Source organism: Panulirus ornatus, chromosome 50 (genome assembly GCF_036320965.1).
Source record: "Panulirus ornatus isolate Po-2019 chromosome 50, ASM3632096v1, whole genome shotgun sequence".
Lineage (NCBI taxonomy): Eukaryota > Metazoa > Arthropoda > Malacostraca > Decapoda > Palinuridae > Panulirus > Panulirus ornatus.
In genome coordinates this window covers 4,669,892-4,687,795 of record NC_092273.1, presented here as the reverse complement: position 1 = coordinate 4,687,795, position 17,904 = coordinate 4,669,892, and the positions used below count along the sequence as shown (strand labels likewise).

The 17,904-nt window shown below is 36.9% G+C and overlaps 1 protein-coding gene across 3 annotated transcripts in view; it reads left to right on the top strand.

Moving 5' to 3' along the window:
- Positions 1-17,904, top strand: part of IntS6 (integrator complex subunit 6) — a 40,300-nt gene that overhangs the window by 11,947 nt on the left and 10,449 nt on the right. For all 3 annotated transcript variants that reach the window (XM_071691197.1, XM_071691198.1, XM_071691199.1), the window contains 9 exons: positions 1,712-1,821; positions 2,218-2,398; positions 4,611-4,742; positions 6,315-6,625; positions 6,971-7,123; positions 8,397-8,624; positions 11,822-11,965; positions 13,618-13,723; positions 15,962-16,122. In XM_071691197.1, coding sequence (XP_071547298.1) covers positions 1,712-1,821; positions 2,218-2,398; positions 4,611-4,742; positions 6,315-6,625; positions 6,971-7,123; positions 8,397-8,624; positions 11,822-11,965; positions 13,618-13,723; positions 15,962-16,122 — 1,526 coding nt within the window. The remainder of the gene's footprint in view (positions 1-1,711; positions 1,822-2,217; positions 2,399-4,610; positions 4,743-6,314; positions 6,626-6,970; positions 7,124-8,396; positions 8,625-11,821; positions 11,966-13,617; positions 13,724-15,961; positions 16,123-17,904) is intronic.

Below are 17,904 nucleotides of genomic sequence, written 5' to 3'. Positions count from 1 at the left end.
CACTGATCCTCTCACACATATTTTGCACACATTTCTTCCTTACAGCTTTTGGTAATTTCTTTGCATCTGCTCTTAGGCATCCTTTTATTTGTATAGCTAAGAAATATTATTGACAAATATATACATGTTTTTAAACATGCATGAAAGCATCCACAAAAATCGAGTCATTGAGAGAGTGAGTAACTTAGGTAGGGGAATTGAGTTGTAGCGAGGTTATAAATGAAAGTACAGCTGTGATTAAACTAGAGAGAAACTTTCATTGTAACCAAAAGGTAACACTTTTAGTGTTGATAAAGGAAATTAGGGAGAAGAGCTAAGAAAAACCTGTTAACAAGCAGTAGGAAAGTCAAGGACTAAGATTTTCACTTTGAATTGGACTGTAATCAAGTATGGACTCAAAGATGGGATTTTACCATAACCATCAGTTATGACAATATCCACAAGGAAAAGACAAGAGGGAGAGGTAAAGGAGGAACCACTAGAGAATGTTTTGAGATGTTATAGCAGCTAGAGGAGGATTTAAAAAACTGAGAAGTCAGTTCATTGATTATGAAGGTTGTCATGGGATGAGAGAGGAACCCAAGGAATTAAAGGATAGAGTAAAAGAGCATGAACACAGATTTGCATCAGATGAAGTACATTACAAAGGAAAGAAGGTAAAATGATCATAGAACAGAAAAGGTCTGGAGGGGCTATTGTGGATATCCAGGATGAATTACCAAAAACACAAGCTACAGAAACTTGAAAATATTGGAGAGGGAGCAGTTTCTGGGGCTGCTAATTTTGGTCAGCTTTTTATGCTGAAAAGTCACAATCCGTAGAATTACTCTTGACTCTTTCCCAAGACACATCATCATTGTCAAATAGTTCATGACCATCTTCTGCCTGGTCCTCTAGATCTAGCAATGAACAACTCGGTATCCTTCCGTGGAGACTGGGTTGACTGTGGACTGGCTGCCGCGACATGGATTGGAATGCATTTGGGGTCATTCCTAAGCCCCTGGGAATGCAATTTGATCAGCAGCACACAACTACTACATCTCAGAGGTCCATGTTAGTCTTGAAGTATGGAGTGCATCGAGAATGTGGTCACCGACATTATAAATCTTGAAGAGAAGTTTGAATAGAGGGTAGCATAGATGGATTTTGATATCAGGGTGCTGAGCTCCTGAACAGGTTGAGTGCAGTGCATTTGCCTACAGTGGAGGAGAGAAGGAAGCAGGGAGGTTTGGTTACAACTTTTGAAGCTTCTGGATGAAGATGACATTGTCAGGAGTAGAGTTCTTCGAAATTGATGCTGAAAGATCATACCTAGAATTGTTAAAGATGTGGAATATTTATGGAGTATAAGAAGTGTAGATAAATAGTGTGTGCAGACAATATAAAGACATTATGATGATGAATGTTAAAAAGATGGGGCTTAATGATTATTTGCTCTTAACAAACAACTTTTTATTGTACGGATAGGTGTGATAACTGCTCAGGCTCACATGCACACACACAGATAACTATTTATATGTTTTTGTGTTTGTGCTTGTACATCTTTTTCTTTTTGCTATTTCTATCATGCCCAGTGCTTCCTATAAGAAAAAATAGTTTTCTGTGATAATCATATATGATTGGAAGTGATGAAAGATAGATTTGTAGATGAGTATGGTAAAGGCTTTGTGGACATCATCTTTGGTATTATATTTACAAATCCTATTGATAGGTATTGATACATATGGTACGGGTCGAAGTCCTTTTTATCTGGAACCATCGGTGATTATCATCATAACAGATGGTGGAAAACTTTCTTCACAGCAAGGTGTTCAGGATGATGTGAGTATCTTAGTTTGTGTGAAAAGTAATAAATTTCTCATGAGAAAATCAAGTTATTGTGCGATATTTAAGCTAAAGGATTTTATATACCTTGTCATTATAGAGCAAGTACTGTACAGAAATGATAGCTGTACATCTTTGATAAATGAATTATATCTTCCTTTTATTTTTTAAGGCAATGTTTTTTATGCTTTGTGTGCATTTTAAGATATTGTAATTTTGATCATTATTGATTGATTTTATGTATTTTAAGATATTTATATATGAAGATTATTTCTCAAGATTCTAAAATTTTTGACAAGCTAAAGCTTTGATCCAGATACATGATGAATACTGAATGATAGACATTTTAAAGGATAATAGTGAACTTAGAAATTGTAATTTGTTTTATTACAGATCTTTCCCTTGCCCAAAGTGAATCCCATTCCTGGTGCTGAGCTTACCAAAGAAATCTTTCGTTGGGACCAACGATTATTTGGGCTTGTTCTACGACTAACTGGTACCCCAGCTCCAGATCCAATGGGACTTGTTCCTAGTGATAATTCACCACTAGATAAACTGTGTGAGCAGACAGGAGGTAATGTAAAACAATGGACATAAACTGGCTTAAGTGTATTTACATTTGTTTCTACATTTTAAACATTATTTTATATCTCTGACTTTCGTTTTAGAAGTCTGAATGCCTTGTCCATCTCATTTTCTTAAGGATCTTTATCTTATTTGTTATTTGAATAACCAACATGATTTCTATGAGGTGAAATCAGCTTATGAAAGTCATATCTGATATCAAGAGACAAGGGCAACAAATTACAGGAGGGGAACCAAAGTTATGCCAGAATTAAGAGGGATGAATTACAGGGAAACGGTAAAGTTCTTAGATGTGTCTGCCATGGAAGAGAGAGAAGTAAGGGATAATGTAATCACTACCTATAAGTTTTTAAACCAATTATATGATGTAGGCAGTAAACAGTTTTTGGAAAGATGCAAGGGTAGAACAAGCAGAAGCCAAAATATGGAATTGAGCAAGAATCTTGTTGGAGAAAGTTCAAGAAATGAGGCCTCATGAAAGAAAAAATCACACCCTGTAGGGTAGAAAAAGGTACTTACACACATGCACACACACACAAATACTTGTATCTGGTATAGTCACCAACAAAGTAAGCTGAAATTGAAGATTTGATGAAAATTCATGAACAAATTACTAGTGAAATTGAGCAAATAGAACATCTCGCTATCATGAAAGAACTGAAGAACTTAAACAATACAAGTAGAAAGGAGTATAAAAAGGTGTAAGGTGATTTATTTATGGTGACACACATATATGAAGGAATCAATGAACATGTGATGGAATTTTTTAAAAGCATCACAAATTGGAGGAAAATAGTTACTAGATGTACAGGAGTTCCTTGCATTTCTTCAAAGTAGCCCCAAATAAGGAAGAAATTAGATTAATTAAATTACAAGAAATCCTTTGAATAAATAAAAAAAGCACAAGAAGATGAAAGATGGGAGATACTTGTATAATGTTTTGCAATGAATTGAGAAACATAAGGGAAGTAAATCCTGATACCTTCAAAAGAATTCTTGATAAACAACTGAGAACAGTTTTAACAACCCAGCTTAGACAATGCAGTGTGGTTGGTAGCAGAAAACAATATTGCTGTGAAAGAGGTAAGGTACAAAGTGAGTGGTTCATGCTTTCCCTGCCTTGGGCGCAATCTCTTTTTAGTATTCATCTGAGAGTTGGCACGTTTTATGTCTCTATTTCGCTGGAAGTTACCAAATACATAGATACAAGCCTTACTGAATGCATAATGAGAAGAGAATTTAGAAAAGGCTTAAGTAGAAAAAACTTTCATGCAGTTTTCTTTTGCCCGGTGGGGTTTAGGCATGTGTTCACCAAAGCCTCACTCTCCCCAGTCTTTTGTCTCAAACTGGACAATTTTTAAAACTGTTACCTTTACATCTGTGCATTTAGTAAATCTTCGCAAGACCTCATGTTCTTCTTTTATGTATACTGATTTTATGAAAATATATAGTCTATATTATATGTTTTGATAAAAATCAGCATACATAAAGAGAATATGAGGTGTTGTGAAGAAAGAATATACACACAGAAACCAAGGTAACGGCTTTAAAAAAGCCAGTGACCAGGGAGTTATATTACCAGTACTTTCGCCTAGTATCAGGAGGGTTAGTGATGGCTGTGTAGTGAGCCAGCACTTTAGTGATAGACAAGTTGCACTCCTTTGACCCAGGTAGCTGTCTTTCTGCCTCACCCATTCATGGACTACTGGCATTCTGTCTACAAACATACAACATCTCCTTTTCATGCGTATCTCTTGGTAACCCTTAACTTACACAGCTCACTTTTCATAACTCATGACTTTCCAGTGGTGAGCACTATGTGCTAGCCCTACCTTTTGGCAAAATGATAAGAACAATAGATAGTAGTAGGTGGGAGCATTTGGTAGAAACATTAGGTAGAAGTAGTAGGTAGGAAATTAGGCAGGAGCATTAGGTAGTCGGTGGGAACATTAGGTTGGGGCTTCTGCAAATACTACGTTATACTTGGCCTATGCCAGTGGGCTGTTAAGGGTGAGGCACTAAAAGCTAAGAATGAGCACTGGGGTTCACTAGTTATGGAGACTGCATTGCCGTGGCCTCCCTCTTTAGGGAATTCCAGAGGGGAACAGGCATCAGAGAGATAGATAGTTAGATATATATTTCACCATATTCAGAGATTAGTGTTTTTTATAACAGTAATGTTTCTTCATGTTTTTTTACAGGAAGATCGTATGCTGTGCGCTCACATAGAATGTTTCAACAGTGTATTGACAGTTTGGTTCAGAAGGTTCAGAGTGGGGTTGTTATGAATTTTGAAAAAATTGGTCCTGATCCACCACCTGTTAATTCTGATGGTAGGTATTTTGATAGACAGGAATTTACCTCTGAATAGTGATCTTCATATTTTGTAATTACTCCGTGTATCAACAGTCTGTTTACAGTTTACTCATTTTACTTTTTATTTGACTTTTGATATTAATGAATATTTCAGAAAGAGTCTTATCCCTCCATAAGAATTATTCTCTTTTTCTCTCTCTGTTGAATGTCCTGCAAGTATGAGATATTCCAAGGAGAGTATTGGGTCGCTTGGCTTCTTTATGGGGCTTGAAATCATACTCTCCCGTATTACTGTCCAAGAGAAGAAACTTTACAAGTTTGTTGTAATTATATGTCCTAATACCCTGCAGTTAGTGGGTATATTATGAACATTAACTGTACAGATGTAGGTTTGGAATGATAGTAAGCATTTTAACCCTTTCACAACAAAGCTCTGAAAGTTTAGTGGAGCCCCTGTACAGGGTTTATCAAAAAAGAAAAAAAGTAGTCTCATCACTTGAAAGGAAATATCAAGAAAAGTTAAGGAAAAAATATTGCAAGTTTGCCTTATTTGTTGCTGTGCAGACTTTTAAGGTTCAAGCTCTGGCTGGTGATGAGTTGGTGATGTTATTGCAGCTGACTTTATAAATTTTGCCAACCCTGCAACACAGTTAATGTAACTTGCACATATATTCATTTTTTCTTTTCTTTCTTTCTTTCAAACTATTCGCCATTTCCCGCGTTAGCAAGGTAGCGTTAAGAACAGAAGACTGGGCCTTGGATGGAATATCCTCACCTGGCCCCCTTCTCTGTTCCTTGTTTTGGAAAATTAAAAAAAAAACGAGAGGGGAAGATTTCCAGCCCCCCGCTCCCTCCCCTTTTAGTCGCCTTCTACGACACGCAGGGAATACGTGGGAAGTATTCTTTCTCCCCTATCCCCAGGGGATTTTTGTTTTATGATAATATACTGCCTACTTTTGGAGACTGTAACTTGATACCTGGTGAATTTTATGTAATAATTACAGGCAGAAAATTACAACAAACATGTGACTTTATAAATGCAAAAATACCACTAGGAAAAGTAAAGAGGAGAATCCTGAGCACTTTCATGTATTGCCATAGAGTTACAAAGTAACTAGTTCTTTGAAAATTTAGTAACATGAAACTACTCTAGATTTTCATGTTTCCTTTTCCTAGCGGTGTTTTTCTACATAATAATTTATGTGAAATGTGTAACTATGCAGCATTGAGTTTTTACATATGGCATATTCATATGATTTTTAGATATTGTATATCACTTATTCATTCAGTTAAATTTATTTAGTTGTCAGATATATACAATATTCATGGTTTTGTTATTCACTTCACAATTACCTGTCATCTACATTTATGATGGCCATCACTTGGTTTAGAAGATTCTACATTTTTGCCACTTGCTGTGGCGATATTGACTGATTTTTAATGATTACTGGACTTGGTATGTGAATGCTTGATATAGTGATATGTGCCTCTTGGTTGCATCTGTGGATAAGCTTGGGATCTCGGTGTATAAAGTCAAGTTTAAGATGATATTTATGATGAATACTTAATATTTTGTTTTGTCATGGTAGGTAAAGAAACACCTGATGTAATTGAAGTCGACAAAGAAAACCAGCAGAACAATATTGAGACCAATGGAGGAAGTGGAGGATTAGGGGGAGGAGGGCTTGGAGGGGGTGGTATACTTGGTCATATGCTACAGAATGGTGGCCGTCCTCATACTCCTAATTCAATACCCCTCCCTTTACCAAATCCTCCAAGCAATGCATGGCATAATTGTCGAAAGATGATATATGTTCCAAGATCAGCTCAGCGAGGAAGTCCTACTGGGTTTTGGCCAATACCAGAATCCTTCTGGCCTGACATAAACACATTGTCATTGGTAAGCTCACTTCCTACAGCATTGTAATTTTCGTTATATAATTGTTTCTTTAACATGCATGCCTTTTCCTACATTCATAACAGGTGTTGCGTGTATAGAATCTTTACATATTATGTTTGTTATTAACTATCTTCACACCTTGAAATTTTCGTTTTCCACTCATATTCTTTTAGTTCTTTGGTAGATATACAGTATGATGATACTTCTCTACCATTTATGATTTAAATTTTTGCCAGACATTTCCATTATGACTCTGAGTATTGTTGTTTCATAAACATAGTTTGTAGACAAATTAATTTTCTCATGTTATCTCCTCAGGCTTTAAAATTTGCACTTTTATTTCAGCCGGCAAGAAGTGCTCACCCAAACGTGAAATTCACATGCACTAGTCAAGAACCCATGGTGATTGATAACTTACCCTTTGACAAATATGAATTAGAACCTTCCCCTCTAACCCAGTTCATTCTTTCAAGAAAGCAGCCAACAGTGTGCTGGCAGGTCAGTTGTTTTTAATGTGTTAGGTGGTTTAGTAAATGTTATGTAAATTGTAATTTTTCTTAGAAAAAACATATTGAAATATAAGATATATATAGTGTGAAATTTTCCCAGTTTCAGCTTTACTGAAGAGGATAATTTGAGCCACGTTTTTTCCTTTCTTTGTGTAATTCTATAATAAAGTTATTGAAGGCTTATCCTTCACATGGGCAAAATAGGCAAACATAGCTGAAATTGCCAGTCATGCTTATTGCTCACTGAAAAATGAAACTATTATGTGTTCTGAAAGGCAGTGTTGTTCACTGTGAATCATGCATGGTTCCACTTGAATCTTGGGTTTCATAGCTGGCCCACTGTCAGCTCAGCTGTTCTCCCTCCCCTCAGGGCTAGTCAGTGAATTGGAACCTATCTTTGGCTGGTGTATATATTTAGATGTACGTATCTCATGTAAGATGGCCATGATTAGGGGATTCAGTTGCCTGTGTGCTGTCCCAGCTACCAGAAAAAAAGAGAAGAAATTAGTGCAGGCCATGATCAATAGCATGGCCTAAAGAAGGAAACAGTGTTTATCAATCATTACTTCAGTGATTTCTTGGAAAAGAAAAAAAAAACTGATCTGCTTCATCATTTGTGATTCATTTTCCTTTCTTTAGAGAGACATAAGGGTACAGGGCATGCAACACAGTGCATGCTGACATGTCTTCAACTGTACAAGGCCTCCTTTTATGATGTTTGAAATATCATGGGCATGTTGTCCTATCTTTGCCAGTAATGCCTTCTTCAGGGAATTTTTAATCAGCATAATGCATGCCTATATTCCTGTGACTTTACAAGGCCACCCCCTGTGATATGTTAGCACAGCCCTTAATGTGTTTTGGCTAGAAGAACATCTTCTCCTATGATGTATGAAACAGCAGAGTGCATGCTGAAGTATCAATGACTGTATAAGATCACTTCCTGTGGTATAAGAAGTAGATTAGCCCAAGCTGCTCTGTTATAGTTCACTTCCAAAAATTAGTGGAATAATTTGAAGTACCCTAAATTCTGTGTCTCCTGTTTGCATGGACACCCATACTTCAATTTTAAGTCCAGGTTTGTCTTAACTAGAATTAGCATATTTTATTGTTTTAGCATATATGATGGTTAATTATATGGCTGCAGTGGCTGTATGGGAAAATTACATAGAGTGAAGAGTAAGTGAGAATTCTAAGTCAGATACATGCTTTTTATGAGCTTAAAGCTGACTTTTTTTTATTATTTAATTCTTTTATCACAGGTGTACATTCCCAACAGTAGCAAAAATAGTGATGTTGGTCATCCATTTGGTTACCTGAAGGCAAGCACTACTCTACAGACTGTCAACTTATTTGTCATGCCCTACAACTACCCTGTCCTTTTACCACTCTTAGATGACCTTTTCAAGACGCATCGTCTCAAACCAACCAAAGAATGGAGGATACAGTTTGATAATTACCTTCGCACCATGCCTCCATATTATGCTAATGTAAGTTGATGATTCACAATTATTTCATAATACCTTATCTGCATGTTGACCTCTTGATCTTGATTTTAAAGATTTTCCTAGAACATCTCTGATCATTTGTTCTCTGGTAGTTCTTCTTTCACCTCTCCCTCCCATTATGGATATTTCTTCTCTTTATTGTTGTTTGTCGACATGCTTTTCTCTGTTTTTCCTGTCTAATTTTTCTGCCGTCTTAAGACCCCTATTTTTTCTTTCTTGGGTAAGGCAGTGCTAAAGGTCTTAATATTAATTCTCAAAAGTAGTAGTAACAGTAATTAAGTAAAGGAGCACAAAATAGCAAGAGAAGGATTTAAGATCTGGAACTGGCATTGACAGTGTTGCCTTTTGGTTAATCTTAAATTTAGCTTCCTTTAGTCAGTTACATCTGCATTTCTATACTGCAGTGCTTAGCTACACTAGTTCATATCCCCAAAGTTAGTTTCTTGCTCTCTTGAAACGTATCCTTTTTAGAGATGAATATTAAAAGAACTTTATTCACTGAAGTTGGCATCGCTTGTGGGTATTTGATTTGAACCTGTGAAACTTTTACTCCCATGCCATATTAAACTCAGAATTTGTCACACAAGCTTAATTTTTCAGTGCATATATCACTCGGGGGTCCCTTTACATTCTATTCCTACCCCCATATACATTGATAAGTTTCATGGACTGTACACCCTCCAAAATTTTGAAAAAACAGGAAGCGTTGCTTAGACCTCTTTTCTCTGATCAGCTGTGTTTCCTTTATTCTCTTTTACTAAGATGATCATCTGTCCATCAGAAGAGTCTTTTCCTTATTTCTATCTGGTAATCCAACATGATAAGACTTCCATGCAGTACATTGTCAAATGATTTTTGGCAGTCTTTGTAGGTACAAATAGTTCATGCAGCCTTCCCTTTTGGTTAAGACCAAAGGGAATGCTGAGAGATTTCCTTACAGACTTGTAGGTGATTTCCCCTCACTAGAAAGTCATCCATTTGCTCTCAGATCATCTTTTTCAGTACCTTATAGACCACACTTGTGAGGGAGACTGGTATGTCTGTTGTTCACTGTATTACCTTGATATCAAGTTTGTGTATTGAATTCATTGGTTTATCTTTTATGATGTTGTGAGCCCTTTGCAGAGTACATTCTACAAACCTCAGGTGATGTATAAATTAATTGATTAAAAAATATGAGATTGAATTTTATTGAATGCTCTCAACATATTTGGGGTTTTTACCTTCCTTAGTTTTGAGCTGATCAAGCAAAAATTGAAAAAAAGTGATCTCAGTTATTCTTTGATGTCTGTTTCCTTGCACTACCTTTTTTTTTTTTTTTTTCCAAAAGAAGGAACAGAGAAGGGGGCCAGGTGAGGATATTCCCTCAAAGGCCCAGTCCTCTGTTCCTAACGCTACCTCGCTATCGCGGGAAATGGCAAATAGTATGAAAAAAATATATATATATATATATATACCCTGGGGATAGGGGATTAAGAATACTTCCCATGTATTCCCTGCGTGTAGTAGAAGGCGACTACTAAAAGGGGAGGGAGCGGGGGGCTGGAAATCCTCCCCTCTCATTTTTTTTTTTTTTTTTTTTTTTTTTTGATTTTCCAAAAGAAGGAACAGAGGGGGCCAGGTGAGGATATTCCAAAAAAGGCCCAGTCCTCTGTTCTTAACGCTACCTCGCTAACGCGGGAAATGGCGAATAGTTTAAAAGAAAGAAAAAAAAGATATATATATATATATATATATATATATATATATATATATATATATATATATTATTTTTTTTTTTCATTATACTTTGTCGCTGTCTCCCGCGTTTGCGAGGTAGCGCAAGGAAACAGACGAAAGAAATGGCCCAACCCCCCCCATACACATGTATATACATACGTCCACACACGCAAATATACATACCTACACAGCTTTCCATGGTTTACCCCAGACGCTTCACATGCCTTGATTCAATCCACTGACAGCACGTCAACCCCGGTATACCACATCGCTCCAATTCACTCTATTCCTTGCCCTCCTTTCACCCTCCTGCATGTTCAGGCCCCGATCACACAAAATCTTTTTCACTCCATCTTTCCACCTACAATTTGGTCTCCCTCTTCTCCTTGTTCCCTCCACCTCCGACACATATTTCCTCTTGGTCAATCTTTCCTCACTCATCCTCTCCATATGCCCAAACCACTTCAAAACACCCTCTTCTGCTCTCTCAACCACGCTCTTTTTATTTCCACACATCTCTCTTACCCTTACGTTACTCACTCGATCAAACCACCTCACACCACACATTGTCCTCAAACATCTCATTTCCAGCACATCCATCCTCCTGCGCACAACTCTATCCATAGCCCACGCCTCACAACCATACAACATTGTTGGAACCACTATTCCTTCAAACATACCCATTTTTGCTTTCCGAGATAATGTTCTCGACTTCCACACATTCTTCAAGGCCCCCAGGATTTTCGCCCCCTCCCCCACCCTATGATCCACTTCCGTGTCCATGGTTCCATCCGCTGCCAGATCCACTCCCAGATATCTAAAACACTTCACTTCCTCCAGTTTTTCTCCATTCAAACTCACCTCCCTACTGTACCTAATAACCTTGCTCTTATTCACATTTACTCTTAACTTTCTTCTTCCACACACTTTTCCAAACTCAGTCACCAGCTTCTGCAGTTTCTCACATGAATCAGCCACCAGCGCTGTATCATCAGCGAACAACAACTTTTTCTTTCTTTCACACTATTCGCCATTTCCTGCGTTAGCAAGGTAGTGTTAAGAACAGAGGACTGGACCTTTGAGGGAATATCCTCACCTGGCCCCCTTCTCTGTTCCTTCTTTTGGAAAACTAAAAAAAATGTATATATATATATATATATATATATATATATATATATATATATATATATTTTCGCTAATGCGGGAAATGGCGAATAGTATGAAAGAAAAAGAAAGAATATATATATATATATATATATATATATATATATATATATATATATATATATATATATATATATATACACACACACACTTAAACTCCCCCCCTTATGTTATATATCAGAGACTAAAATCCACACCACAAGGATTTAAGAAACTAGATTGAAACAAATATCAATACTTTTACAATAAACTTGATTTTAGTTCATATTAATTGATTAGATTTGATGTTTTAACAGCCCCTGAAACGTGCATTAGGAAGAATGGGTGCTCCCAACCTTGTTCCAGATAATCTTGACAACTCCCTCAGCTTCCAGGTCACCAATCATCTCAAGAGACTAAAAAATCAAGCCAAGTTGGAATATGAACGCATCTGTTTGGAGGTAATATCACAGTCAGTTTGTCTGCTTGTGTATTTTTATTAACTTCATTTCCAGTTCCGTGAAGTAGATGAAGTATACTCAACTTCAGAAATCATTTATATATGATCCTCAACCCTTTCCCCATTCGTTGACACATATGGGCACACTAGATGGTGAGGCCCTAGTGACGTGCTAAATGTTATGGGCCTTCTGCACTGGTGGTCTGGGTGGCTCAAATGGACATCAGTTCTTCTAACTCTTCCCCTGATATTCCCACAATTTTTGTTAGTATGATAATACTTTTGGGTTCATGAAATAGGTTTGATGTTTTGGAAGGAAACTCTTTAAGAATATATGAAATGATAATGTTCTTGAAATTTTGATGTGTAGAAGATAAATAGGAAGCGTGCAGGTCAAGCAGCATATATAGGTAATGTGTTTTAGAGCAATAGTTATTCTTTTATTTTGTGATATTTTTCCCAAATTGTTCTTTCATGGTTTAGGGAACATATTTCTGAAGGAAACTGAAAAATCAAAGTAAAATGAACAAAGTACTTTTTATTGACAGTCATGGAATATACTCATATATCGTGCCTAATTGTTATGAATGTTGGGGTGGCTATCCCCACATGCCATGCGTAAAGGGTAAAACTGACTTTTTTTTTAGGTTTTGGAAGTATTTCATTTTAATTGCCATGATAACTTCAAAGACAGTGCTGTAAAGTCTTTATATATGGGCATCTTATCAGTTATTTAGCCCTGCCAATTTTAGCAGAATCATGTTTGTAAGAAAATGTTTTACAAACTGTGTATACCCTAACCAGCTATTTCATAAGCTTGAATAGATTTATGTACATTAAGGGCCAACCTTGGGCTGCTATACTAGGGAGAAGTGGCCATCAAGACCTCCACGTTGATGTATGCATAGTTTATCCCCAAATTTATTTAAGACTAAACCTGATAAAGATCGACTTATTTAATAATTCACATAACATGCCAGCTGACCTGTGGTCATCCATCTTGTATTGTATCATTTGCCCTAGTTACTAAGCAGGCCTTTAAAATGAAGAGACAAACACTTGGGTCATTTGAGCAGGACTGGTCAATAATTTTGCTCCCCTTCTCACTCAGCAGTAAGAGAACATTCCAAATTGTGCAGTACCTTCTTAAGGTATTTTTGAAGTGATTGACTCTTGCTTAAGTATTAATCTAAGAGTATTAGAGTCATTCAGTGCCAAAACACTTAAACCCCTCCTACATAATGCCATATTTTCTGCCTTTAAACTTGTTCTTTATGTGATGTCATGCTGAATTTTTTTTTTTAGATAGTATTAAGTTATGTACTGAAAAACTTTTCACTATGTGTCATGCTGAATTTTTTTTTTTTAGATAGTATTAAGTTATGTACTGAAAAACTTTTCACTGCGTTGTTTTTAATGTTTTATCACCGAGTCTCCTTTAGCCATAGAAGATGTCTTAGTGATATGTTGAAGTATCTGGAAGTAAAGATGCTGATGATTATGACCTGGTTATTTCCCTTCTTAATATGAGGTTTCTAAAGAACATCCCCATATCAGAATTTTTTTCTTTGCCTTTCTTTTGTTTTTTTGTCTTACACGAAGTCTGTCAATTACCATTCTTAGTTTTTAAAGTATTTTTGTATTTTTGAACAGGTTGAGAAGAGACTGTCCCAGAGTAACTGTGTTGTCCATGAGGGCATTAGAGTGCAGCCACGCAGACCATTAGGCAGACATCTTACCTCAAATCACACATTACAAGGTAAGTTTTACTGCTTGCTTTTATCTTGACTTTTGATTAGGTGTTTTGTGTTGAAGATTTATTCTACAACATCATGCATTCTGGTCTTAAGTCTTATTTACAAAATTTAAAATATTCTGCCTGGTGTGTCTGTGTCTCTGTATATCAAATGTGTCCATATCTGATATCCAGCAAGGTGGGCCTTTGTAGAATTTCCTCCATTTACTTCTATCCTTGTTATCTCTTTCTTATGTCAGAGAGAAAAAGTGTTAAACAAGCAAGATGTGTAGTGAGTGCTACATGGCAGCCCACCCTGTTGCAAAATCTCATCTCCGGTCCTCACAGATCCTTGTAGGTGCTCTTTCTCTCTCTAGAGGAGGAGATCCCTTCAGGAGTGTCACAAGGAATAGTGTTATTTTCAGTACGGTTTGTAATAATGATACCAATCATTGACTGTGAAGTAGAAGCAAATAGTGTTTGAAGTTTTGCTGGTGAAAACATTGAGTAAAATGATAGGGTAAGATATGATTTATAAATGGCTAGAGAAATACCTTATGAGATTTGATAAAGAAGAGTTGAGCAGATAAGTCATGTTGTGATTGATGATGTATCAGAGATACCCTATAAAGGACCAACAGAGAAATACATAGAAAGCAAGGCGAACTTCACAAAAAGTGACAGGAAGCTAATCATGAAAATGTTCATTTTGTATGTAAGAAGCTTCCTGTCCACAACCAGGCCCTACAGACCTTTACTTGATTTCGCCCAAACTGCTTCAAATGCAGAACTTGAAATTTATTATTATTTTTTTTTTTTTATCATTATACTTTGTCGCTGTCTCCCGCGTTAGCGAGATGGCGCAAGGAAACAGACGAAAGAATGGCCCCAACCAACCACATGCACATGTATACATACACGTCCACACATGCACATATACATACCTATACATCTCGATGTATACATATATATACACACACAGACATATACATATATACACATGTACATAATTCATACTGTCTGCCCTTATTCATTCCCGTCGCCACCTCACCACACATGAAATGACAACCCCCTCCCCCTGCATGTGCACAAGGTAGCACTAGGAAAAGACAACAAAGGCCACATTCATTCACACTCAGTCTCTAGCTGTTATGTATATATTGTTATCTTTATATTTGATTAGACCCCTCAAGTTGTTTGGTTTAGGTAAGAATGTAGGGAAAAAAGGTGAATGTGGTGGAAGTTAAATGTTTGAGGGCTGTATGTTGTGTTAGGAGAGTTGATTATGTAAGAAATGATAGGTTGAGAAAGACTTGTGGTAGTAAGGAGATATTACTGAATAGGTGTGCTGAAACGGATTGGACACATGAAGAGTGAGGAAAGGTTGATGAAGAGGATATATGTGTCAGAAGTGGAGGGGACATGGAGAAGGGGAAGACCAGATTAGAGATGGAAGGACGGAGTGAATAAGATATTTGATTGCTCAGGTCCTGAAGGCTTACATAGGATATAGTGAATTGGAACATTATGCTATACAGGGGGCGATGTACTGTCATTGGATTGAGCCAAGGCATGTAAAGCAGCTGGGAGAAACCACAGAAAAGTCTGTACGTGTAGAGTGCTTGGTTATGGATGAGAGCTGTGGTTTTGGTGCTGTAAATGTGATAGCTAGAGAATGAAAGTGAGTAAATGAGGCAGTTGTGTGCATTGGATATTGTTGGATTCATTGTATGCACAATATCTCTGTGTGTATTACTATAATTCCAGGTATTTTAAGTGATTTGTATATCAGAAGTGTATTTTTATGCATGTTTGAGTGAGAAAAATGGGTTAAGGAAAGAGTTTAGAACATACTTTTTTGGTATTATGTTGAAATACATCTTAGGTGGTAGAAGCCAATCTTTGTAAAATGTTCATGACTGTATTCCATAGTAAGCATCCCTCCCACTTTTGAAATTTTGGGGTAAGAAAATCTGCAACTTATATTTGAGTAAATGCATTGTCAGTTTATGTGAAAAGCTCAAGAAGTGGTTTCATAAGGCCTATGTATATAGCCGGATATTGGAAGCACTGCAAGGCACTGCTTAGGTTCACACCTGTGACCATATGGTGTCCACATGTGGAACTGCCACTATTCTAATACTTTCCCTGTTTAGGTTATAATACTGAGTTGCTCTTTACCTTTAAAAAGAGATGCCCAGGGAATGATAATTTTAAGGTAATTTTGATTGAATGAAACTAATGTTTTTTTACATTTTTTAGACAAACTGGCACATCTGCGAGACCAAGTTACTGAATACCCAAGCTTTGCATTAGCTGTTCGTGAGGGAGAAGTGAGTCCACAAATGTACCGAAATCCTTTTGACATTCCTCGCTCCTGTCTTCTCGATCAGCTGACACGAATGAGAGCAAACTTGCTACAGGTTTGTTAATCCTGGATATAGAGCTTATTTTTTTATGCTACTTCTGCTTTTCATGTGGTACATCTTGATTTCTGTACTATCTGAAATAACTCTTAATTTTTTCAGAGCCTGAAGGCAAGTTGAGAGTATTGTAGATCTAATGTTGTGCTATAGATCAAATGTTTTGCTGTAGATCAAATGGTGCGCCATATTGTTTTTGGTAAAACAGTTATTGTGTAACGAGCAATTTAGTGGATACTTGCACTTATAAATGTCATGAAATAATTTATAAAAATGGGTGTGAGATCACTTGGGGTAGGTGTGCTGACACTCTGGAACGTATCCTTATGTCTCATATTATGGTGGAAGATAATGTGCATACTGTACTAAGATACAAGTTCTTTGCTTTTCATTTTGTTTGGTTATGTTTGAAGTTTAGTGGTCCTAATGTATTATGCGGTATGAGGCATGGGCTATAGATGAGAATGTGTAAAGAAGGATGAATGTGTTGGAAGTGAAATGTTTGAGTACAATATTTGGTGTTTCACAGAGGAGAGGAGGTCTGTTAGGAATGGGAGGGCCTTGGAAGGTGAGTCATTTGTTTGCTGATGACATGATATTGGTGGCAGATTCAAGGGAGAAACTGCAGGGGTAGGTGTCTGAGTTTTGAAGTATGCATGAAAGCACTGTTGAGAATAATTTTGCATTAAAGCAAGATTATTGGGTTAGTAGTAAAGAGAGTAAAGTTAGTTAGGTTGTGAGTTTAAATTGAGGAAATGTGAGGTTTTAGATGCCTAGGAGTGGACATAGCAGTGAATAAAACTGTGGAAGCTAAAATGAGCCACTAGGCGAATGATAGGTCAAGAGTCTTGGATTCATTGAGGATTGTGTGGAAAGATAGGCCATTGTTGGTGAGGGCAAAGATGGGCCTTTATTTTGGTGTAGTAGTCCCAGTGGTATTTTATGGACATGAGATGTGGGCTATAGATGAGAAAGCAGAGAAGGTGAATCTGTTAGAAATATTTAAGGACTGTGTTGTGTGAGGAAGATTGATTGAGCAAGAAAAGTTAGGGCAAAAGAGAGGTGCAGTAATTAAGAAGAGAATGGTTAAGAAAGTTGAAGAAGGTGTATTGAAATGTTTGGACATATGGAAAGGATGGGTGAGGAAAGGTTGACAAAGAGAATATATATGTCAGAAGTTGAGGGGATGAGATGTGTGAGACTTATTATGAGATGAAAGTATGAAATGAAAAAGGCTATGAGTGTTTGGGTCCTGAATATGTAGGAGGGTGTAAAGCTTGCATAGTATGGAGTAAATTGGAATGATCTGGTGAACTGGGGGTAATGTGCTGTCAATGAACTGAACTAGGGCATTTCAAGTGGTCAGGGGAAACCACAGAAAGGTCTCTTGTGAGGCAGGATTGTGGATAGGGAGCTATGGTTTTGGTGCATTGTATGTGATAGCTAGTGAGTCCATGTGAGCGAATTAACCTATTTCTTCATCCGTTCCTGACACTAACATGGGAAACAGTGAACAGGTTTGAAGCAACTTACTCTGTATACTGAAATATTTATTTTTTTTAATTGATTTTTATAAATAAGAACCGAACATGCAGATGGACATCAAAATAATGGTAAATAAGAACACAGGCTATTTCTTTTTCTTGTTTCCCTTCACGCTTCTTCTGATAGTTATAAACAAAGATATGCGTAGGAACCAAATTTGTTGAATGTTTAAATGTATGATGATATTCTTAGTGATAAATGATGTTACCGACAAAACACAAAACAGGTCATTAGCAA